The sequence below is a fragment of the Pongo abelii genome, chromosome 2 (genome assembly GCF_028885655.2).
Source record: "Pongo abelii isolate AG06213 chromosome 2, NHGRI_mPonAbe1-v2.0_pri, whole genome shotgun sequence".
Classification (NCBI taxonomy): Eukaryota; Metazoa; Chordata; class Mammalia; order Primates; family Hominidae; genus Pongo; species Pongo abelii.
In genome coordinates, this window is record NC_085928.1 from 181,110,575 (window position 1) to 181,132,817 (window position 22,243).

Sequence of the window (22,243 nt, forward strand, 5' to 3'; positions counted from 1 at the left end):
GTCTGGAAACGGTGGGTTGGCTCTTAAGGTCCCTGTGCTATTTCGATAAGACTCTAGTATCTCCAGGCCTTGGTAGTTCTACCACCATTTTCCCCAAATCCCTAGGAACTGAGTGTTTCTATAGTGTGAAATAAGGCACAAGTAAGAAGGTGGCAGCCAGGCTCTATGGCCCAAACTGCAACAGAAGGTCCAATTTAAATGCCTTTAAAGTCCAGGAAGCTTTGAGCTGGGTTGAAAACCAATACATATGAAAGAAAATGATGGTTCTTGGGTAAGAAGAACTCAAGGCCAGGCCTCAGGTCAGGGAGAAGGAAAATGCTCAGAAGGCCCAGACACACTTCTGCCTTTGGATCTTGACTCAAGCTGTTCCCTCTGCCTGCAGCACCTTAGCAGTGATGTGCTAGCTGACTCCCTCACCTCCCCAAAGCCTGCTCAACCCCTGTGTTCTCAATGAGGACCACTGGGACCTCCCCCCAGCACTGCTCATGCCCCTTCCCCATATTTGTCCCCCACAGAACTAACCACCTCTAACATACGACATGTTTATTCATCACTAATTTACCGTGTTTTGTGTTTATTGCTTGTGCTCTTTACCTCTAACACACATACGTAAGAACATAAGCGCCACAGGGCAAGGATCTCTGTTCTGTTGTCTGATGTATCCAAAGTACCTAGAACAGTTCCTGGCACACAGTAGGCCCTTAATAAATATTTATTGAATGAATGAACAAATGAAAGACACATGAGAGAACGTAGCAAAACCTAAGTGTTCTAGGGCTGGTAGACTCTTTGCAGATCACCTAGCCCAACCTTTCGTTTCACAAATGACGGAAAGTGGCTTATCCAAGATCAAAGGGCAACTTAGCAGCCGGTTTTAAACTGGGCTGGGTCTTCTGCTTCCTAGGCCAGTTCTCTTTTAACTAGCATCACAATCTAAGGACTTGAGTATTCACCATTTTTTCTCCTTATCATTTTTGTTATCAAAATGCATTTTGAATCCATAAAATAATTACTTCAGGTTCCTACTTTGTCCATAGGTGACTGAAGGTGCTGGCAATTCAATAAAGGTACTGAGATTCAGTGAGGTACTCCAGTTTCATACTATAAAACTGGCCTCAATTTCCCAATGGCAACATGGATTGGTAGAAAGAAAGAAACTGGTATTGATTGATTGATTGAGATGAGGTTTCACTATGTGCCCCAGGCTGGTCTTGAACTCCTGGGCTCAAGCAATCCTCCCACCTTGGGTTCTCAAAGTGTTGGGATTACGGGCATGAGCTACCACACCCAGCTGAGAATAGGCTTTTAGGTCAGGCAGATCCGAATTCAAATAGAGGTTTCCAATTTAGCTACGTGCAGAATGTTGCTCAGAGCTTAGCTTTCTCAATTGCACAATGGAAATAACCGTGGCATGCATGTATTGATCAGGTATGCTGCTAGCACAAAATCTGGCACAGAGTAGGGCTCAGGAATATGGATTTCCTTCTTCTCCACTGTCAGGTGACACTGCCTTTGCCTGCCCAACTTAGTCTTCTATGATTTCCCTTCATTTAGTTGTGGCAGAAATTGTTTATTGGCTAATCCGATGGTCATTTTCAACCCTCATTTTTCTTGCAGCTTCCATTTCAGAGTATAGCAAAGCCACATTTGCCCATCCTGACTCCCCGACAGCTAAGGATGGCAGTTAGGGATGTGACATAGCAAACATCTTCTGGGAGCTTCTGCTTTTCCTGAAATAAGGGACAAATATAGCTGGTGTCTTGCTAACTTTTTCCCACTTCTTAGTGCCTTGAATAAAAATATGATATCTGGAGCTACAGCATCCATCTTGCAACCATGAGTTATTGCCAACAGATTAATGATGCCAGCACAGAAAGCTAGGAGCTTCGGTTTCTGAAGATATCAGTGAACCATCACATGAACCCTAAACTGCCTGCCTCTAGATTTCTGGTGACATAAGAAACGTAAGTACAGACAAAAGCATTCCTAAGTAATAATACATATACAGCAGTAATTTGAAGAAACATACTTTGACAGTAGGGAAATGGAGAGGTCTCATTTGTTAGGTAATCCTGGATTTATTCCACAGGAAGCAAGAAGGTTTAGGGAAAAAATATGTACTTTATGTAGTATACATCACCTCAGAATCCCTCTTGGGCAGCCTTTCCCTAAGCCACCAGAACACCCCTTTCAAACCAAAGGTCACATCACCACACATACCTGTGCATACTCTGCTAAGTCACATGACCTAGTCAATTCTGCTGCTTCCTTAAGCCTTCGTTTGATATCATTGTTAGGATTTTTTTTTTTTTTTTTTTTTTGGCTGGGGTTCTCTTGTTTTCCAAAAGGAACATTTATATTCCTGGTCATATATGTCCAAAGTTGCTTATAAGCTACACTTAACTGCCCAGGCTAGAAAGCCATAATGTAATTGACAGACCTTGTTTAAACCTTTGGATACATTAGCGAGTCCCAAAGACACTTCAGAACTTAAATAAAGGAGAAAATGCTCCAATTACCACTGGCAAGACAGATCACAGGAGACAAGCAAGGGAAGAGGGAAGAACAAGATGAGGAAAGAGTCAGAGAGAGAGAAGTTTCGTTCATGGCCATGGTGTGACTCATTTTGGCAGGAGTTGGGTAATTCATTATTCCAGAGGTGCTGTGCAGCCTAGCCTGTGGCATGATTAATAGCCTAGCGCTGTGTGCATTACAAACAGAAGAGAGACAAATTCTAGTGCGTTTGGGAAGGCAGAGGCAAGACAGAACTTTTGGCTGCTGGAAAGGGTGGGAGTGGGGAACAGCTGATACACAAGCAACTTGAATAGAACAAGAGAGCATTCCTTCTGGGGCTGGGCTGCTCAACACAGTGAAGAAAAGCAACATGTTTAGATGTCTGAACCAGCCACAGAAGAATGAGAGGCTGTGTGGCACAAGACAAGAACCCCAATGTGCACCATGAGGTAGAAGGTGCCTATGGTCTGCAGCCAGACCCAACTGTGACACAACTAACAACTCTGAGCCCATTTTCTCAACTGCAACATGAAAAGAACACATGTCTTGCAGGATTGGTAAGAGAATTCAATAAGGAAATATATGCAAAGTGCCTAATATACAATGCAGTACATGCTGCATTGGGTATTCAACAAATGTGGGTACAGATAGACCCTTAGGACCAGATATCATCAACTGGCAGTTCAACCAGCAAACCAGATCAGGTAAGATGGCAGGGAGCTCTGGTACTCAGTGGTGGTCAAAGAGGTCACAGGGACCGTGCAGGCATAAACAAGAAGCTTACAGGAAGCAAACAGGAAAATGTGTGTCCTCCTTCCTCCTCCAGACTTGGTCTCCCGTTCTCTATTGCTCCCTGCTGGCAGAGCCTGATAAGAAGTCAGATGGACAAACAGAAGGGAGGACAGCTGACTCCTAGCTCCATTATCACAAAGCAGAGGGCAGCACGGCAGTCCAGAGTTGACAAACAATAGCTTAATAATGGGCACAGCCAGCATATTGTATTCTATCAAGTTTCACAGAGCAGAAAATAGTCTTTTGTTGGGTAACTTATTTGTGACTAGTTTATTCTTTTGAAATGTTCCAGGTGGGAAAAAGAAATTGATGAATTGTGTGTATGGTCCCTAGAGACAACATCTTAATTGAGTGGTAAAAGTTATAGAGAAGCAGATTCTGTCTCAACGTAAGCAGACAGTTAGAGGTGTGTAACACAAATATGAGGTTGAAGTATATGAAACTGTTGCCTTTTAGGGGTACAAAATGGCCCCCGCCAGGCGCAGTGGCTCACGCTTATAATCCCAGCACTTTGGGAGGCCAAGGCAGACGGATCACGAGGTCAGGAGTTCGAGACCAGCCTGGCCAACACAGTGAAACCCTGTCTCTACTAAAAACACAAAAATTCACTGGGCGTGGTGGTGGGCGCCTGTAATCCCAGCTACTCAGGAGGCTGAGGCAGGAGAATCGCTTGAACCTGGGAGGCAGAGGTTGCAGTGAACTGAGATGGTGCCACTGCACTCCAGTCTAGGTGACAAGAGGTAGACTCCGTCTTAAAAAAAATAAAAAAGGCCCCAAATAGCAATACTTCCATATGATAACATAAACACAAAACTATCTATAATATATATACTAAGTACTATATATTGAGTACCTACCAAGTGGTGGACACTGTATTAATTTCTTTATATATATTCTCACTTTATTCTATTATAACCTCGGAATAAACAATTTATTATTCCCATTTTATGCAGGTTTACAAAAAGTTAAATAACTCCCCTGAGATAATTTGCAAATAGGAGGCAAAATCTAAACTGGTCCTGTCTGACTTCAAAGGACTGACTCTTATTAATTATGTTATATATTTATATATTATGTTATCTAGACACAGAACTCAGGTGGTGAGTTAGGGTCACTGAAATGGAGATAGTTATTAATAATCCCATTTCACACATAAAACAAACTGAGGACAGAAATCTTTAGTTTTTTGTCCATTTTCACTTGTTATGTGACCAAAGGGAAAATATTAGAATAGCTCACTCTCTTCCCCGGGTATCAGCATGTTGCATGGAGGAGGTACTGGCTGCGTTTGACTAAGGAATCCTTTATAGGTGGGTGTGAACAGAGAGCCACAGAAATATGTTGAATAGGAGTTTCAGTTTCCTGTTGGTGACACTAACGTGCTATCTGGGTCATCTTCCTTCTGATCGAATAGGGAAGGACCTTTGTTTGAATCTCAGTAGACAGATGCCACGACTTGTTTGAGAGTGTAAATGCATCATTCTGCAATCTGAATATTGTCCTCTCAGGTGACACCCTGCACAGCGGGAACTCTACCACTAGTTAGGTTGCTCACTTCATTTCCACCTGAACCTCTTACTTAGAAGTATTTCCACCCTGCTTGAATAATGCCAATTATCTGTGACACAGGGGAAAAGAGTACTTTCTCTACAACCAGAGTACAATATTCACCCAAATGCTGGAGGAGACACCCATGTCTGCAAATAATCTGCAGTACCCATGTGAAAGTCTCATAAACAGAGTTTAGGCAAATAATAAACAACGTTGGCACAGATCAGGCCTGAGGACAGGAATCTGGTGGGGAGTGGGATGAGGGGGTACGCCATTTCACTGTGCATCTCTTACTTCATTGGCTTCATATAAGAGCAAGGCCTGTTTATGGCAAAAAACATAACAGGACAGAAAGATACAGAAAATAAAAATTGTAAGTTTTCCATCCACATGCCCTATTCAAAAGTAAATACTATTAAGTTTTTCCAGGTTCTTTATAGATTTCCCGTATATGTGTGTGTGTATGTGTGTGTGTGTGTGTGTGTGTGTCTGTGTGTGTGTGTCTGTGTGTGTGTGTGTCTGTGGGGTGGGAGGGGTGAATAAGACTACATTATGTGTACTATACTATGGCATTCAGCCACAGAAATTTCTTAGTGGGTGGTTCTGTTAAAGTAATAAATACACAGGACTATAAAATGCTTAGCAGATCCCATCCAACCAAAATGAAATTCAAAGTAGGTTAAAAAAAATAACAATTTAAACAGCCTAGGCATTTTGAACAGTTTTATTAATTTCAAATCTTTTGAATGCTTATTATTAAACGGGAAAGCTTTCATTATTGCCCCACATACTTATCAGGGAAATGAAACCTTTCCTTTCACTTGAAGTGTTTTGACAGAATTTCTGAAAACAAGAAAGGAAGGGCCTCCAGGGGAAAGCCAGCACACCCCGCAAATGAGATTCTGGCACTCCTCCTTAGGAGAGGGTCTATTTTCAGTGAGTTACTGTGCCCAGTAGATATCACACAAAACCAGACTCTGCAATAAAAAGTAGGAGCTCTTCAGGCTACTTTTCTACAGAAGATTTTATAACGTTGAGTTACTTTAGGTTTTGTAAAAAGTTATAGTGGTCTTTAAAGACATCTTAGACACATCAAATAATAATTGATAAACAATAAATCAAATAACAAAACTAAGCTATACTGTTTTTCTTCTTGTCTTTATTTTACAGAAAGGACTTTTGTGGTAAGAAATCTAATAAAGACTGGTGGCCAAATCATCCTTATTCTAAATACACACTCTCAGCTGAAAGTGGCTATAGCACATGAGGGCCCAAAGTGTTGACATCAAGCTTTTGGGGCTGGGATACACCACTGGGCCAAGTGGACCACCAAACACACAGTGAAATCCTCGGGCTTTGATGGGATGTCAAATGAACCTTCTATCAGAAACTACATGTACAGATACAGCTTGACTAACTCCTTATACACAATGGATAGTCTACAAATATGCACTGAGTGAATGAATAAATGATTTTGAAAGTCAGCATATTGTCAAGTTGTCCCCTGGTGACAGATCACATTCCTAAGGATACTGAACAGAAAAGGGGATGATATATGGTGCCAAGAAAGAAGTAGTAAGGTTATTTAAAGATCGGCATCTTCTCTGGCCCACAGTAAAACTGTGTAAGTGCATTAAATAAATCTACAAAGAATCCCCAAACCTTCCACTATACCCCAACAGGGTATGGCTTGGTTTTGTTATTTATTATTTACTATTTGATTTGTCTAAGATGTCTTTGAAGACCACTATGAATTTTTTTAAAAACCTAAAATAATTCAATATTATAAAGTCCTCTGTAGAAAAGTCTTCCTTATTCATTCTTTTGTCATCCTCCTCTTTTTACCCATGGCAAATAACCAGTGAAGCTCATACCCCTGCCATGACTTTTTCCTCCTCTCGTACAACCTACATGCCTGACAATCCTGTTAAACTAATTTGCACTAAGGTCTAAATGACTGACACCGTTGAACCTATTCTATCAGGATTCTTTATTTTTAAAAAAAACACACAGACATCTTCAATCTTTTTAATGTCTCAGGATACTTTTACAGCCAGGTGAGCCTTCCAGTACCTCTGAAATCACTGTGCAGCGTGACAACCTCTGTGGCTACTCATACACCAGGCTTTGCCCATACCTAGAGTTATGCACTGGTCTCACACCATTTACAGTGATCTTAAACTATACTCCTTAGCCATAATCTGAGGAAAGAGGACCAAAATATCAGTTTAATTCCAAGCTTTGGCTTGGCCAGAAGGAAAGCCTCTTCTAGATACCCTACTGAAAACAAGTCAGTTGTAGGCACCCACTTTATTTACATAACAAAAGTCCCATATATAGTGCAGTCAGTCACAATACTTAAAAGATTAAGTTGAGATTGTAAAAGCTGCAAACGCTGTTTCCCCATGCTACCTTACATAGTAATCTAGAATATCTGTGGCCCAGATGTAGACTAGTTAGCCCTTGTTAGATACAACTGTGGTTTGAAGAATTGCTTGTAGCTAATCATGATACCCATATCTGGCCTGGGATGTATATTTTGTAGTGGCTTCTCTGAAGGGATTTGCAAATGGAATTATTTAAATATGCTTATCATTAGCAGTTTAAAAAAATGACACTTATTTCGGCAGGAGATTAATTTTTAACTTGGCAGCTGTTTTCAGACAGATTGTTGTCAGGTTATTACAGCGACTAACTTTGAAGGAAGGAGGAAATTTATGGGAGATTATTAGGTTTTCAGACCTTCAAGCTTGCAATTCCCAAAAGAGGCAAATTTTCTGTCAACACTGAGATATGGGGCCTCAAAAACCCTGCAATGTTTGCATCTTTGAGACCTGATTTCAATAATAACCCCACATGTCGAGAACTAAAAATATTCCTTAAAAGTGAAATATTCTTCAAATATACTGTTCAATTGATAAATCGGAGATTTATATGGAAGTACGTTACAGAGGAGCAAGGTAATATATTGGAAAGGGCTCTGAATAGAAAGTTTGGAGACCTGCATTCAAGTGCTAACTCTGAGAAGATTGCTAACCCGGTGAGCACCTGCAGACCTTGGCCTCAGTTTCTTCATCTGTTAGATGAGAGTATTTACAGAGGATCATTAAAGTGTTTCGGTGAAAAGTCCATGCACCTCTGAAACCAGCCCAAGCAGATTAAGTTTTGCCCAAGTTGTCCTGTAATGTACACAAAGACCACAGGGTGTCTCTCTACCTAATGCACAGCCTGGAAATCCACACACAGTTCCTAGATCCCATTGCCCCTAATTTTATTGCCTTGACTTTCAGTCACCATTCATTAGAAAGCCGTGTCACCTGAAAGTCCAGACAATAAACCTGAGGGGCAATAATGCAAAATTATGTTTGGTTATTGGCTAGCAGAATAGAAAAGAGAAGGACTTCTTGGAGAAATCTATTTGAACACAGCTTTGAATTTATTAGCAAATTTCTAGTTTATAATAATATAAAATAACAAGTCACAAATCAAATTTCTATGAAACATCAGGCCACACGACAGAAATACCATAAAGTAGTCACCAATATTCCATCTGATTCCCTCTCATGAAAAATAAACCCCAGATAATTATACTTCGAGCACTGTAGAAGTGAGTAAGTCAGATTATTCTCAATCAGAAAAAGATGACCCAAGACAACAAATTCACATCTTAGTTTAACGTAAAAAGCTATCAGAATATATACTCTTCCAAAAATCTAAACCATAATCAAAATGGAAATCCAATCTATTTTCCAATAAGAAGAAGCAAGAGTAAATTCAAAAAAATATAGAAAATGATTTAAGCTTTTTATTTATTTTTTATTTTTTACAAATAGGCCATCAGATAAGATGGGTGAATTCGTTAAAAAGAGCCTCACTTGAATGTCTTATAAGTCTTAAAACTCAAATAATGTTTTTCAGTTCTCCCTTTGGGTGACATAAATCATAAATATAAAGGCATGTAAGACTTTGTAAGACTCAGGATAAGATGGTAGGCATAGTTTTGAAACACAACAAAGAAGCCATACCTTGAAATCATATGTGGCATCTGGGTTTTCATCACAGGCAATAACTTCTGGTGCCATCCAGTAGGGAGTTCCAATGAAAGTATTCCTCCTGCCCACTGTTCGATCAAGCTGAGCACTGACTCCAAAGTCCACTATTTAAGAAAAGACAAGTAAATAAAGTCTATGATCTTAGGTTTTATATAGCGATACAATGAATGTGAATTATTTTATTGTGGTAAAACATAAGTAACATAAAGTGTACAATTTTGACCATTTTAAAATGTACATTTCTGGGGCACTAAGCACATCCACATTGTTGTGCAACCTTCGCCACTATCCATCTCCAGAATTTCTCATCTTCCCCAGCTGAAACTTTGTACCCATTAAACAATAGCTCCCAGTTCCCCCTTGTCCCAACCCCTGGCAATTATTCTACTTTCCATCTCTATAAATTTGACTATTCTCACTACCTTGTATAAGTGGAATCATATAGTATTTGTCTTTTTGTGACTGGCTTATTTCATTTAGCATAATATCATCAAGGTTCATCCACGTTGCAGCATGTGTTAGAATCTCCTTCCTTCTCAAGGTTGAATAATATTCCATTGTATGTATGGACCACATTTTGTTTATCTGTTCACCTGTTGATGGGCACCTGGGTTGCTTCTACCTTTTCAATACTGTGAATATGTTTTTAAACTGCATGAGAAATGGATGAAGTAAGTGTACCAATGAGGAAGGCACAAAGAGTTACATTTGATTACACCAAGGCTTCACAGGGACCAAAAATAGGTGTTAAAAAAAAGTAAGCTTGGTTGTCCTAAAGGGTAGTATTTTGGGGATACAAGACAAGTGATTAAAAGCAAAAGTCTGGAGTCAGACTGCCTAAGTTTGTATCTCATTTCTGCCACTACTAGTGGTATGACCTGGGGCTAGTAGATCGACCTCTCTGAGATTCGGCTTCCTAATTTGTAAAATGAGGATGATGACATCTACACAGAGTTGCTCTGATGTTTATGAGAGATAATCTATAGAAAATTGTCTTGTACAGGGCCTGGCATATAATATACACTCAACAAGTAACTGTCAATTAGTGATGCAAGAATGCTCTCAGGATAGCTTATCTAGCTGATACATATATAACTGCTTAGCCTACATAATGTATACTTTTGTTTCTAAAAGAGAATATACATGAGGTGAGAAAGTTTGGCCCCAAATGTTAACTAAGAAAAAAAATGGAAGTCATATATTTCAACAAAAAGGAAGAACAAATGTTTGGGATATAAACATAGAAGATGTTTAAATCTCTTTGAAAATATACAATCATATGGACAGTGATCCTTTTCTAGATGACAAGTTACATATCCTACTGGATATTTGTCAATTCATGCTCTTACTCATATACATCAAGCAGTCAAATGCACGTGGTAATTCTCTACTTTACTTGGACAGTCCCAGATTTGTTGCAGAAAGAGCTCTAATAGATACGCCAAAGAAAAGGATTCTCCCACTGATGGAAGAGAGGGGGTAATCAGTATGCACCTAAAGTAGAATATTAAGCATCCACTTTTCACAGGAGCCCAAGGTAACAACAAAATCAATGTAAATATAACTTAAACCTATGGGAATATAGCAGGAATTGATCATTCTGAATATGCCTAACTGTGTATATTTTAATGGAAAAAAATTGGGTCCTAGTGCTCTGTTATAGCAGCAACAATATAAACAAACTGTAAGATATAGGAGGCCATTTCAAAGTTTGTCACTTCTAATCTCCGCTGAAACAAAAAAACTCAATTATTTCTATATATTGATTAAACAAGTGGTTCTGTTCCCACATCATATATAATTCATTCTTCAGAATGCCTTGAGAAAATGTTTTTTAAAATAGGCAAAGAAACATTTTCCTTTCTATTTTTAGGGCAATGCTCTCCAAATCCACGGTGACAAATTAACATTAATTTTTTAGAGCTGTTAATATAATCTCATCACTTCCTGCAATTCCAAGGCTCACAGGATTCTGCTCTTACCTAGTTTAACTTCTGCATTTTCAGTCAGCAGGACATTTTGCCCTTTAATATCTCGATGAATCACTTTATGCTGGTGCAGGTGACTCAGCCCCTGGAGTGATGGAGAGTTAAGAAGGGTTAATAGGAACATAAACCAAGATGCCAATAAATTATTTTGAATGTTAAGGATCCAAAAACTTTACACTCACCCAGACATACTTTTCAGAATTATAATCACATCTTTCATGTGCTCATAATGCTCTTCTAACTGTAGGCAACTGATCAATATAAATTAAAATACACAGGCAGTCCTTGCAATGCTATGGTGCTGTGTTTAATGAAATGCTTGCATATTGGATCTGATTATCAGGTATCAGGGAACCACACGAGTGATTATACGGTTCCAACATGAACATGAGTTTCAGTTAATACTACTGTGAAAAGCGAAGACTGCCTGTATTTGCTAGTTTAAAACAGAACCATCTACACAGTCTCTGTACAGAAAACTAACCTGATTTAACTGAATCCCTGCAGGATATTTGAATTTAAAAGTTAAAATTTACTTTCTGTTATCCAGTTTCATTGAATGATTGATTGACTGAGACAGAGCCTTACTCTGTCTCCCAGGCTGGAGTGCAATGGCGCGATCTGGGCTCACTGCAACCTCTGTGTCCTGGGTTCAAGCGACTGCCTCAGCCTCCAGAGTAGCTGGGATTACAGGTGCCCGCCACCATGCCAGGCTAATTTATTTTAGTAGAGACGGGGTTTCACCATGTTGGCCAGGCTGGTCTCGAACTCCTGACCTCAGGTGATTCATTCACTTCGGCCTCCCAAAGTGCTGGGAATCCAAGTGTGAGCCACAGCACCCGGCCTTGTTATACAATTTTAATTAAGCAAAGTAAAATATTTCTCAGACCAGCCAAGAAATTTCCCATTGGCTTTACCCATTGTGCCTTACATTTAAAAAGGGATACAGTTTCTACTTCCTTTGTTGGCATTCATCACTGTCATTTTTAGTTTATGCTAGTTTATGCTATTTGTGACTTTGTGCTCATTATGTGAGATAATTATTCAGTGACAACTAAACCTGTTTGTGTTCCATTTCTTCATGAATTACTCTGTTTTTGGCTTCTTTGTGATGTGAATTTTTTAACCTACAGACTTACTCTAAAGTAGTCATATATTTTTCAGATAAATTATAATCTAAAATAATCTAAAAATGGAGTCTTAAAGCAAATTATTTTATGCTAACACCTGATAATTCAATGTATTGGGTCCCCAAGTGTACTTTATTATTTTTAATTTTTTGTGCTTTTAATCTTCTGCACAACAACAAAATCATGGTATGAAAAATGAGGTTGACAGGAAAAGAAACACACCTAGATATCTGAATTCTCTTGTCAAAGAAATTCAGCGTGAGAGTACAGAGGTCCAAAAAGACCCATATATACATTTAGAGATATCAGAAAACATAAACCATGTTATAGAAGGGTTTGAGGCACTGGTTTAGGTCTTAAAAAATTGCCTTTCTTATCTGTTCAGTTTGTCACAAGGTAGGCATCAGGGGTTTAAATGTGTGGTTTTCACAGTATTTATGTACCCCATAAATCCTTAAGAGAGGGACTGAAGATCCCTTTCCCTCTTTGACCGCTGAAATGGTTGAAAGCAGATACCAGAGCGTGGAAGTGAGCCAAAAGTTCTTTTAATGAGATCATACAATGCATGGAGGTCATCTCTAAAACCTCTTGTGGCCAGAGACCTTTGGGTGATCAAATGTCTCTTCCAGTGAGACATGTCTGAAATGCTGGTATCATTTCGGAGAATGTTTTGGAAAAAGGAGGAAAGCCATTGTTTCCACACATTGAGAATGTGTGAAAGGTATTGAGAGATGCTCATGTGATGAAACATCCCTGCTGCTTTTAGAACCATGAAGATTAGATCAAATGACTGATCCTCTGTAGGGTTCCCTAGCAGTGCAGAAAGGCTTATCGGGCAGAACCAGCCCTAGAGACCTGACAGGTTCTTGGCACCCACTGAGTGGTCAGGATGACTCAATAATCCATTATGCTCTATCTGAATGAGCAAAATTTTAAGTCAGAAATTCAAAGTAAGTTTGCACAATGGCACATCAAAACAGAGATAAACGTCAGATGTGAAGGAAATCAGCAGCCAGGCCTCCTTGTTTCCCCTCAAATTTTGTTTTGTGTTCTGTTTTAATTTCCAAAAAAAAAAAAAAAAAAAAAAAAAAAAAAAGAACACAAAACATATAATTGATATTTTTGCCTATCCCAAGCCATGGATGTATGTGTTTTTTCTTAAGTGCTGTAATTTTTATATTTTTCCCATTTATATCTATAACCCAGCTGGAATAAATTTTTGAATATGGTATGTAGCAGGTGTCAGGTTTCATGTTTTCTTACGGATATGCAATTGATCAAGTACTATTTACTGATAAGAGCACCCTTTCCTTTGACACAGACCAGGTATCCATATGATGTGGGTCTGTTCCTGGACCCTTGATTCTGTTCCTTTGGCCATTGTCTAATCTTGTAACAATACTACTCTGTCTTAATTTATTAGTAGCTTTATAATAAATCCTGATAACTGGTAGCATAAATCCTCCAGCTTTGTTCTTCTTCTTCAAGATTGCCTTGGTTATTCTTGGCCCTTTGCATTTCTATATAATGTTTGAAAATCAGCTTTATAAATTTCCACAAATATACCTATAGGAATTTTAATTGGAAGTTCAATGAAACCATGGATCGAACTGGGTAGAAATGATGTCTTTAGAATATTGGGTAATCTGTGAAATAATATACACCTCCATTTATTAAGGTCTTCTTTAATATTTCTCAGTGATATTTTGTAGTTTTCAGGATAGAAGTCATTCACATCAGTGTTACAATTTTAAAATTCCATTTTCTATTTGCCTTTTGCCTAATTTGGTTTGCATTTAATGAACAGACATCGTCTTCTTATGCCTTCCTTCTTTTTTAACTTCTATCCATTTCATCCATCCACTCAAAGCATATAATCTATCTCTCAGAGGCATATCTTGAACACACAGTAAAAAAGTTTGAACTTTCGTTGCCTTAAATTAAGAAGGCAGAGCTTATAAATAAATAACAATGGCCAGGAAGATCTAGTAAGAATGCTCAGTAGACATATAATAACCTCCATATTAGTAGGACGGGATGATTAAGCTAGTCGGAATGAACTAAAATATGCCCAGTTACTTTCTTCTTCCTGAACTCAGCTCAGCAAATATGATACTATTGTCTAGATTTCCTGACTGGGGGATGTGTGGGAAAACAGGCAGTCTCGTTCAGCTATTTTGATTAGTTTAAGTGATTAGGTCACAAAGATTTTTTTTAAAGGTAAAATCAGTTAAACTAGGTTGTATGTATAGGAATGACTAAAGTCACACAATCCTTATAAACTTCATATGGTGGGAAGGTATTACACCATTAGGGATAATATATTAATTATGAACTTTTACAAACAGATAACTTAACTGATTAAAATATCTCTTAAAATAATTCATTTCCTAAGTGGAACACTGTCTTTATGATCTAAAATCAGGTTTCTAATTGGAAACAGCATTGAAAATGAATCCCTTGTTAAGAGAAATCACCCAATGTCAACCTAAATAAAAATATGCTCATGGCCTATCTCCAGAACGGCGCTCACTTCCATCAGAGCAGACCTTCACACCAAACCACCACCACCACCACCACCACCACCACCACCACCACTGATAGGATAAACTTTTAAAGGGTTTTTGATATGCTTATGAATTTCACTGGAAAGTCAGAACAAAATTCAATCCCTCATAAGATATCATGTGTTGCTTGAAGACTTTGGGAGGTGGGCCAGTCCCCACTCATAACCTACCCGTAAGATTTCCCTGCAGATGTATGCAATCCACTCCTCTTTCAACGTGTTACCTTTCGTGTTCTTGATCAGGTCGGTGACGGAGCCAGCACCACAAAACTCCATCACCAACTGGCAAAGGAAGCAAACAAGCCATTATTTTAATGATGCTTCACAGCTTCCATTAAGTTGGGGTAAGAAAGCATAAGCAATTGGCTGCTTTGGAATGCCATTCCTGCAAAGAAAAAGTAATCATAAAACAATATATGAAACACAAGCTTTTACCTTCAGGTACTCCCAAAATGATATAAAGGAAACATTATTTTTAAATTTTTCAACCTGTAAGTTATATTTGAAAATTGAGGAAACTCTCTATATTCTAAGTATTTTTTTTTTTTAATGGGAGTAGGTAGGTGACTCAGACAAAATTGAGAATATCTCTGTTTTCACTCAGCAGTCAAATTTTCACGTAAAAGTAGGATTATTCCCCTACCAGAAAGAGCTGTGGTTGTCTAGGTGTCCCAACTTAGGGTTACAAAAGAGCACACTGTTTATGTTACTGGTTTGTAAGTGGCACTGTAAGCTGTCAGTGTGAGAACTATCTGTTTTTAATTAACTTCAGCGAATGTTCCCAGGAGGTTGGTCATATCAAATAAATTCAATAAACAATAAACTCTAATTTAGCACCTTTCATGCAAAAGCTCCAAGCACTCTATAAATATAAACTCATTACACTACTTAGCAACTTACAAAATAGACAGAAAATAAACATCGCCCTTACTCAATGGGGATGTAGAGACCATTTGGAAAAAAAGCCATCTATGTGCTTTTAGATGCATTTTCTAGGCTTAGAAAAACACATCCATTTCCAGACTTTTACCTTCAAAAATATCTTCAACAAAGGTCACCTTATTAGGTACTTATATATTTTTTATAATTATATGAAAAGAATTCAGAATAACTAGCAATCAATTCCTGACTTGGTAGTAGAGACAGAACTAAAATGGAGCCACAATAAAACCACATTGATGGCTTTGGCTTTGTCCAAATCTACATTCCTGATATCAGCACTATATTTCCAGGTCCTAAAAATACCTCATCAGGCTCCAAAATCTTCAGGCAGAAATTATATTTTCTTTTTCTTTGTATACCTAATAGAAACTAAATAAAATCTCATGAAACTCATTTCATGAGTGAGTTTCCAAAGCCTGTTCTGACTTGTCTTCTTATGATTCCACAAAGGCTGGGAAACCTTCCTACCTTCTCCAAGAAGCCAGGGAAGTTTCAAGACCTATAAGTGCTTACAAGGAAATTTGGGAAGTGCCACAAGTAGACCGGGAAATTACAACATGTAATAGCCCAGAAACTATCAAAGACCACAAAATCATGTCAAAAAGGATTCAATTTCAAGAGACTCCCAGTGGTGAAGGATAGGATAATTTGAGCATTGGTAAGAATAATAGCTGTAATGTGTAGAAATACTTTAAATGTGCTTAATTAAATGCCTTAACAAGGTCACCCCCCCGACCCCCAACCCAAAGAATATGACTGGCACTGTTAGAAAAATATAACAAACTAACTAAGAGCTGGCAAATAAAAGGAAAGGCTGAAGAGTCTATACTGCCTTTTTAATACAAATCTTACCACTGGGTAGTTGAATAATAAAAGAGGGAAAGTTTCTCTTCATAAAAAAGTAGGTATTCCATCTAATAAATGAAGAAGACATAGTAGAAGAATGCAACCATTTTGTGCCTCCTAATAAGCTAGCAGACTCAGGCAGTGATCATCAATGACTGCTAACATTTAAAAAAGTAAATAGAATTTGCCTTTTGGTAAAAGAACGCATATTACCTAGGAAGTAGTACTGCCAAAAATAAAAACAAAAATCTGAACCTGATCAGGCCTCTAGCTCCAACCACTGATTTACAGGAAATTCAGAGGACTGAGGAACATGTAACATCATGAGGATACAATCAACAAAATCTAGACCAGGATACTAGTCAAGACAAAGAGTTTTTTCAACACATAAATTGCAAGGGAGAAAAAAAGAGATGCGGCCGGGCGCGGTGGCTCACGCCTGTAATCCCAGCACTTTGGGAGGCCTAGGTGGGCGGATCATGAGGTCAGGAGATCGAGACCATCCTGGCTAACACAGTGAAACCCCATCTCTACCAAAAGTACAAAAAATTAGCCAGGCGTGGTGGCGGGCACCTGTAGTCCCAGCTACTCAGGAGGCTGAGGCAGGAGAATGGCGTGAACCTGGGAGGCAGAGCTTGCAGTCAGCTGAGATTGCGCCACTGCACTCCAGCCTGGGCAACACAGCGAGACTCCACCTCAAAAAAACAAACAAACAAAAAAAAAGGCAAAAAAGAGAGGCAAAGAAAACCTATAGATTTAAAAACACTTAAAAAGATACACCAACAAATTGCAATGGGTGCACCTTATTTAGATAATAATTTTTTTAAAAAAAGGTATTACACACCTTGAGATAATTACAATTCTGAATACAGACTTAGGTATTTGATGATACTCAAGAAATCTGGTTAATTTTTTTTTTTTTTTTTGACATGGAGTCTCACTCTGTCACCCAGGCTGAAGTGCAGTGGTGCCATCTCGGCTCACTGCAAGCTCCGACTCCTGGGTTCACGCCATTCTCCTGCCTCAGCCTCCCAAGTAGCTGGGACTACAGGCACCTGCCATCACGCCCGGCTAATTTTTTTTGTATTTTTAGTAGAGACGGGGTTTCACCATGTTAGCCAGGATGGTCTCAATCTCCTGAGTTTGTGATCTGCCCGCCTCGGCCTCCCAAAGTGCTGGGATTACAGGCATGAGCCACCACACCTGGCCAATATTTTTAAAGTGTAATAATGGTACTGTAGTTTTGTAAAAAGAAGTTCTTATCTTTTAGAGAAAAATGCTGAAATACTTATGGATAAAATTATATGACAGTTTCTTCTACAAATAGTGCTGAGACAACAGATATTCACATGCAAAAAATGATGTTAAACCTTTACCTCACACCCTATACAAAAAAATTAACTCAAAATGGATCAAAGACCTAAATATGAGAGCTAACACTATAAAACTTTCAGGAGAAACCATAGGGGTAACTCTCCTTGACCTTAGATTTGGCAGTGGCTTCTTAGATATGACAACAAATGCACAAGCACCAAAAGAAAAAAAAAGAAAAAATTAATTTTATCAAAATTATAAACATTTGTGAATGAAAGGACACTATCAAGACAGTGAAAAGACAGCCCACAGAATGGGAAAAGTATTTGCAAATCATATATCTGATAAAGGTCTACTATCCAGAATATATAAAGAACTCTTACAACTCAATAACAGAAAGACAAGCAACCCAATTTAAAAATGGGCAAAGGACTTGAATAGACGTTCCTCCAAAGAAGATATACAAATCGCTAACAATGACATGTAGAGAGGCTCGATGTCATTAGTCATTAGGAAAATACAAACCAAAACCACAATGAGATATCACTTTACATCTACTAGGATGGATGTTAATTTAAGAAGAAAAAAAAGGCAGAAAATCACAAGTATTGGTGAGGATGTGGAGAAACTGGAACCTCTATACATTGCTAATGGTAATGTAAAATGGTATAGTTACTGTGGTGAACAGTTAATGGGTTCCTCAATAAGTTACACATAGAATTGACACATGACTCAGCAATTCCACTTCTAGATGTGTACTCAAAAGAATTGAAAACAGGTGTTCGAACAAAAACTTGTACATGAATGTTCAAAGTAGCACTATTCACGATAGACAAAAAGCAGAAAAAACCAAAATGTCTATCAACAGAAGAACAGATACACAAAATGTGGGATATCCATACAATAAAATATTATTCAGCCATGGAAAGGAATGAAATACTGATGCATGAAATGTGGATGAATCATGTAAAACATTATGCTAAGTAAAAGAGAAGCCAGACTGAGGTAGGAGAATGGCGTGAACCCAGGAGGCGGAGCTTGCAGTGAGCCGTGATCGCACCACTGTGCTCCAGCCTGGGCGACAGAGCCAGACTCCGTCTCAAAAAAAAGAGAAGCCAGACAAAAAAGGCCATATATTGTATGATTCCATTTATATGAAATATCCAAAATAGGCAATCCATAGAGACAGAAGCAGACTAGTGGATGCCAGGGACTGGGGGTAAGGGGTAACAGGAATGACTACTTAATGGGTACACAGTGTTCTTTTGGGGTGATGGAAATGTTCTGGCACTAGATACTCGTGATGGCTGCATAACAGTGTGACTATATTTAATGATAATGAGTTATACATTCTAAAGTAGTTAAAATTTAGGTAAATTTTATGTTTATGTTACCAGAATTTTTAAAAAATTATATAAGTTTTGTTTCAAAATAACTAGAAGGGGCAACGTAGATGGACATGTGGATGGGGTGGAATTGGCCACTGATTAAAGGCTGTTGGGGCTAGTTTTGGGTGCACAGGTGTTCATTATTTTTGTCTATTTTTGTATATTTTTAGGATTCTCCACAATACAAAGTTAAAGAAAGTCCCATTATATAGCAAATCAGGGTTCAATGCCAGCAGGATGGACCAAAGAAACATCTTTTGGTAGCAGGAAATGAATATTTTCCCAAGTGAGCAAAACATGTTTGTGTCCCTTCTCTAAATCCCATTTTGAAAAGTACATTGACCAGGCCTCCTGTGAATACATCCATTGCTCCTGTATCAGCTGGAGAAAATGTCCCACCACTGAGCTCTATTAGGCCATGTAATTATAGCTCCCAAGGAAGGCAATGGAAGCCCAGTGACTTGAGTCTTTCAAAATTAGATTGGACAAAATACTTTCAAATATTCAGTAGGAAACAATCCTACTCTAGCCAGGCACTACTGTCAGTGATTTCTATAATTTGCTTTCCCGTTCAGCTCCAGCTGAAGGCTGCTAAATTCTTTTCATCTCACTATGGAACAAAATGATTGTTAAATTATATAATGGGATTTAAAAAAAAAAAAAAAGAAAGAAAAACAGCACTTGCTAGCAATCGGTTCCTATAGCCACACAGCAATGCTGATAATTACTGCCACCACACAGCAGGGATCCTCCCTCCCCATAAGTAACCTCATCACATTAATAAACAGAAACAGAGCTCAACATGCCAAGCTCAGCAGTGATAAGTCAATAACTTCACATCTCACAAGTAAGAAATAATGGGTCATTAAAATTCTCCCTGAAAGAAAGTTCTCAAAGAGTGTATACTGGGATAATAATACTTTCTAACATTTACTGAGAATTTACCATGTGCCAGGCACTGGGTGAAGCAATTTACAAATGCTTCGTTAATTCTTCTTCACCTAACTTCCTTTTTCTGTATTTGGAAATAGAGCTTAGTTACAGTCTGCACTTTATCCATAGTCTACGCTCATTAAGTAACTTGAGCAGGGTGAAAGCACGTTGCTCTCTGAATTACTAGCTATGTGTCCTTGGGTATGTTCCCTAACCACCCTGGGCTTAGCAATGTCTCTCTCCCCACCACTACCACTATGATAAAATACAAAATAAAAGCATCAAACTTACAGGTTTGATGTGAACATTAATTGTGTCTATGGATATAAAGCTGCTAGCAGCCAAAAATCTCAAGATGTATTTATGATGTTTCTATTCTTTGGTCTATTTTGCATTTATAAAAGTGCAAAAAGAAAGAGTTTCTGACATGGAAGATAGCATCAATATCTCCCCAACGTCCACTTCACTTGGATGGTGAAAAGACAGGGCTGAAAGATGTTTGTAAAAGGCACTGGGCACATTTTGCTAAAACCTCTATTAACGAAAAGGCACCACACATGTCTTTTTTTCACATTTGTACCACACAGCAAGAAGACACAGTGGTGCATTCCAGGGCAATGGATCTTTTTATTTGGAAGGCAGTGGTGATAGGGGGTGGGGGAATTTTAAAAGAATCTTACATTTGCAATTTTCACTCAACACCGCCTAAATAAATAACTGGGTCAGAAACTTAAATAAACATGCATACCACTTGAGAAGAAACAAGGAAGGTCAAGTTGAAAGTGGTTGGGGGCAGGATGAGGACTAGGCCTGAGACTGGAGCAGGTGTCCAAAAAAAGCACAGTGTGGACCAACCAACTTATTAGAGAAAAGAATTGCTTGGATTATTTAGACATGGGTAGTTATTACTATCTAAATAACAAAGGTTAATTTTTAAAAGCCAAAGAGTTCTGACACTTCACAATTTGCATGGTTGATTGTCAGCAGTTTTTGTCAGTTGTCATGTTTCTTGTAGGATGTTTTCTCGTAGAGGTTGGTCGGGGGTTACTTAGTATGCCTTCCTGTGCTTCTCCCCTCTCCAGGACAATATTTAAGTAAAGGGTCTTCAGCCTCAGCTGATTCCAGAAGACATTTCAGAATACTGAGTCAGCGCTTGAGGTTATCTCTTCACAAGAGACAGGGGGCCTTTAGCATGGAATCACCAGATGTGGCCGCTTCTAAACTTCCCTTTCCAGCCCTAATAACCTCTGAAAGAATTTTAAAAGATTTATTCTCAAAGGCAGTCAAAGGTTTGGATGACTCCTGGGGTCCCTAAAGTATTCACTCCCTTGCTAGTTTATGGGTTTTAAGTTCCTGTAAGGAGAAATGAAGTCTTAGGATGTTATTTTACAACTGCAGATACTTACCCAGAATATCCTGACAGGAACTAATTCCTCCCAAATGTCACTAGTCAGTCACCCACAAGAATAAATGACTACTAACAGATCCCTTCTCTTTTATAGTAAAAGGAGGGGTTGGAGGCAGGGGGCAGGAAGAGGTGCAAGGAGGAAGATGAAGGTCTTCCTAAAGTTAGAAGGGTTTGCGCCAAGCAGTTTAAAGGGCACCCTAAGAAAATAATAGGGGCCGGGCACAGTGGCTCACGCCTGTAATCCCAGCACTTTGGGAGGCCAAGGTGAGCAGTCAGGAGTTCAAGACCAGCCTGACCAACATGGAGAAACCCCATCTCTACTAAAAATACAGAATTAGCCAGGCATGGTGGTGTATGCCTGTAATCCCAGCTACTCGGGAGGCTGAGGCAGGAGAATTGCTTGAACCCAGACTGCGAAGGTTGCAGTGAGCCGAGATCATGCCATTGCACTCCAGCCTGGGCAACAAGAGCGAAACTCTGTCTCAAAATAAATAAATAAATAAATATAAATAAAAATAAATAATAGGAAGAACAAACTTCCAAGAACACAATTCTGCAAAGATTTAACCCAGAAACATCAATGAGGCACAGAGTATTTTCATCATGTGTGGCTGAAAATAACCACAGATCTCATCTGCATGATTTATGACAGTGGAAACAAAGTCCAAACTCAGTAACTTTGGTACAGAAGGCTGCTTTATGCACAAAAGGTAGTTAAGTCTCAAAATATAAAATGTGTGTACAGAAATACAAAATACAAAAATTGGTAGGTATACATTTGAATACATGTATCATTTCAATCAATTGAAGTAAAGTAAA

The 22,243-nt window shown here is 38.7% G+C and overlaps 1 protein-coding gene across 5 annotated transcripts in view; it reads right to left on the reverse strand.

The window, feature by feature from the left end:
* The window catches only part of TNIK (TRAF2 and NCK interacting kinase), a 400,486-nt gene that overhangs the window by 119,612 nt on the left and 258,631 nt on the right, over positions 1-22,243 (reverse strand). For all 5 annotated transcript variants that reach the window (XM_054552986.2, XM_054552987.2, XM_024244766.3 and 2 more), the window contains 3 exons: positions 14,765-14,875; positions 10,892-10,982; positions 8,883-9,013 (listed from right to left, as the gene is read on the reverse strand). In XM_054552986.2, the coding sequence (XP_054408961.2) occupies positions 8,883-9,013; positions 10,892-10,982; positions 14,765-14,875 (333 nt within the window). The remainder of the gene's footprint in view (positions 1-8,882; positions 9,014-10,891; positions 10,983-14,764; positions 14,876-22,243) is intronic.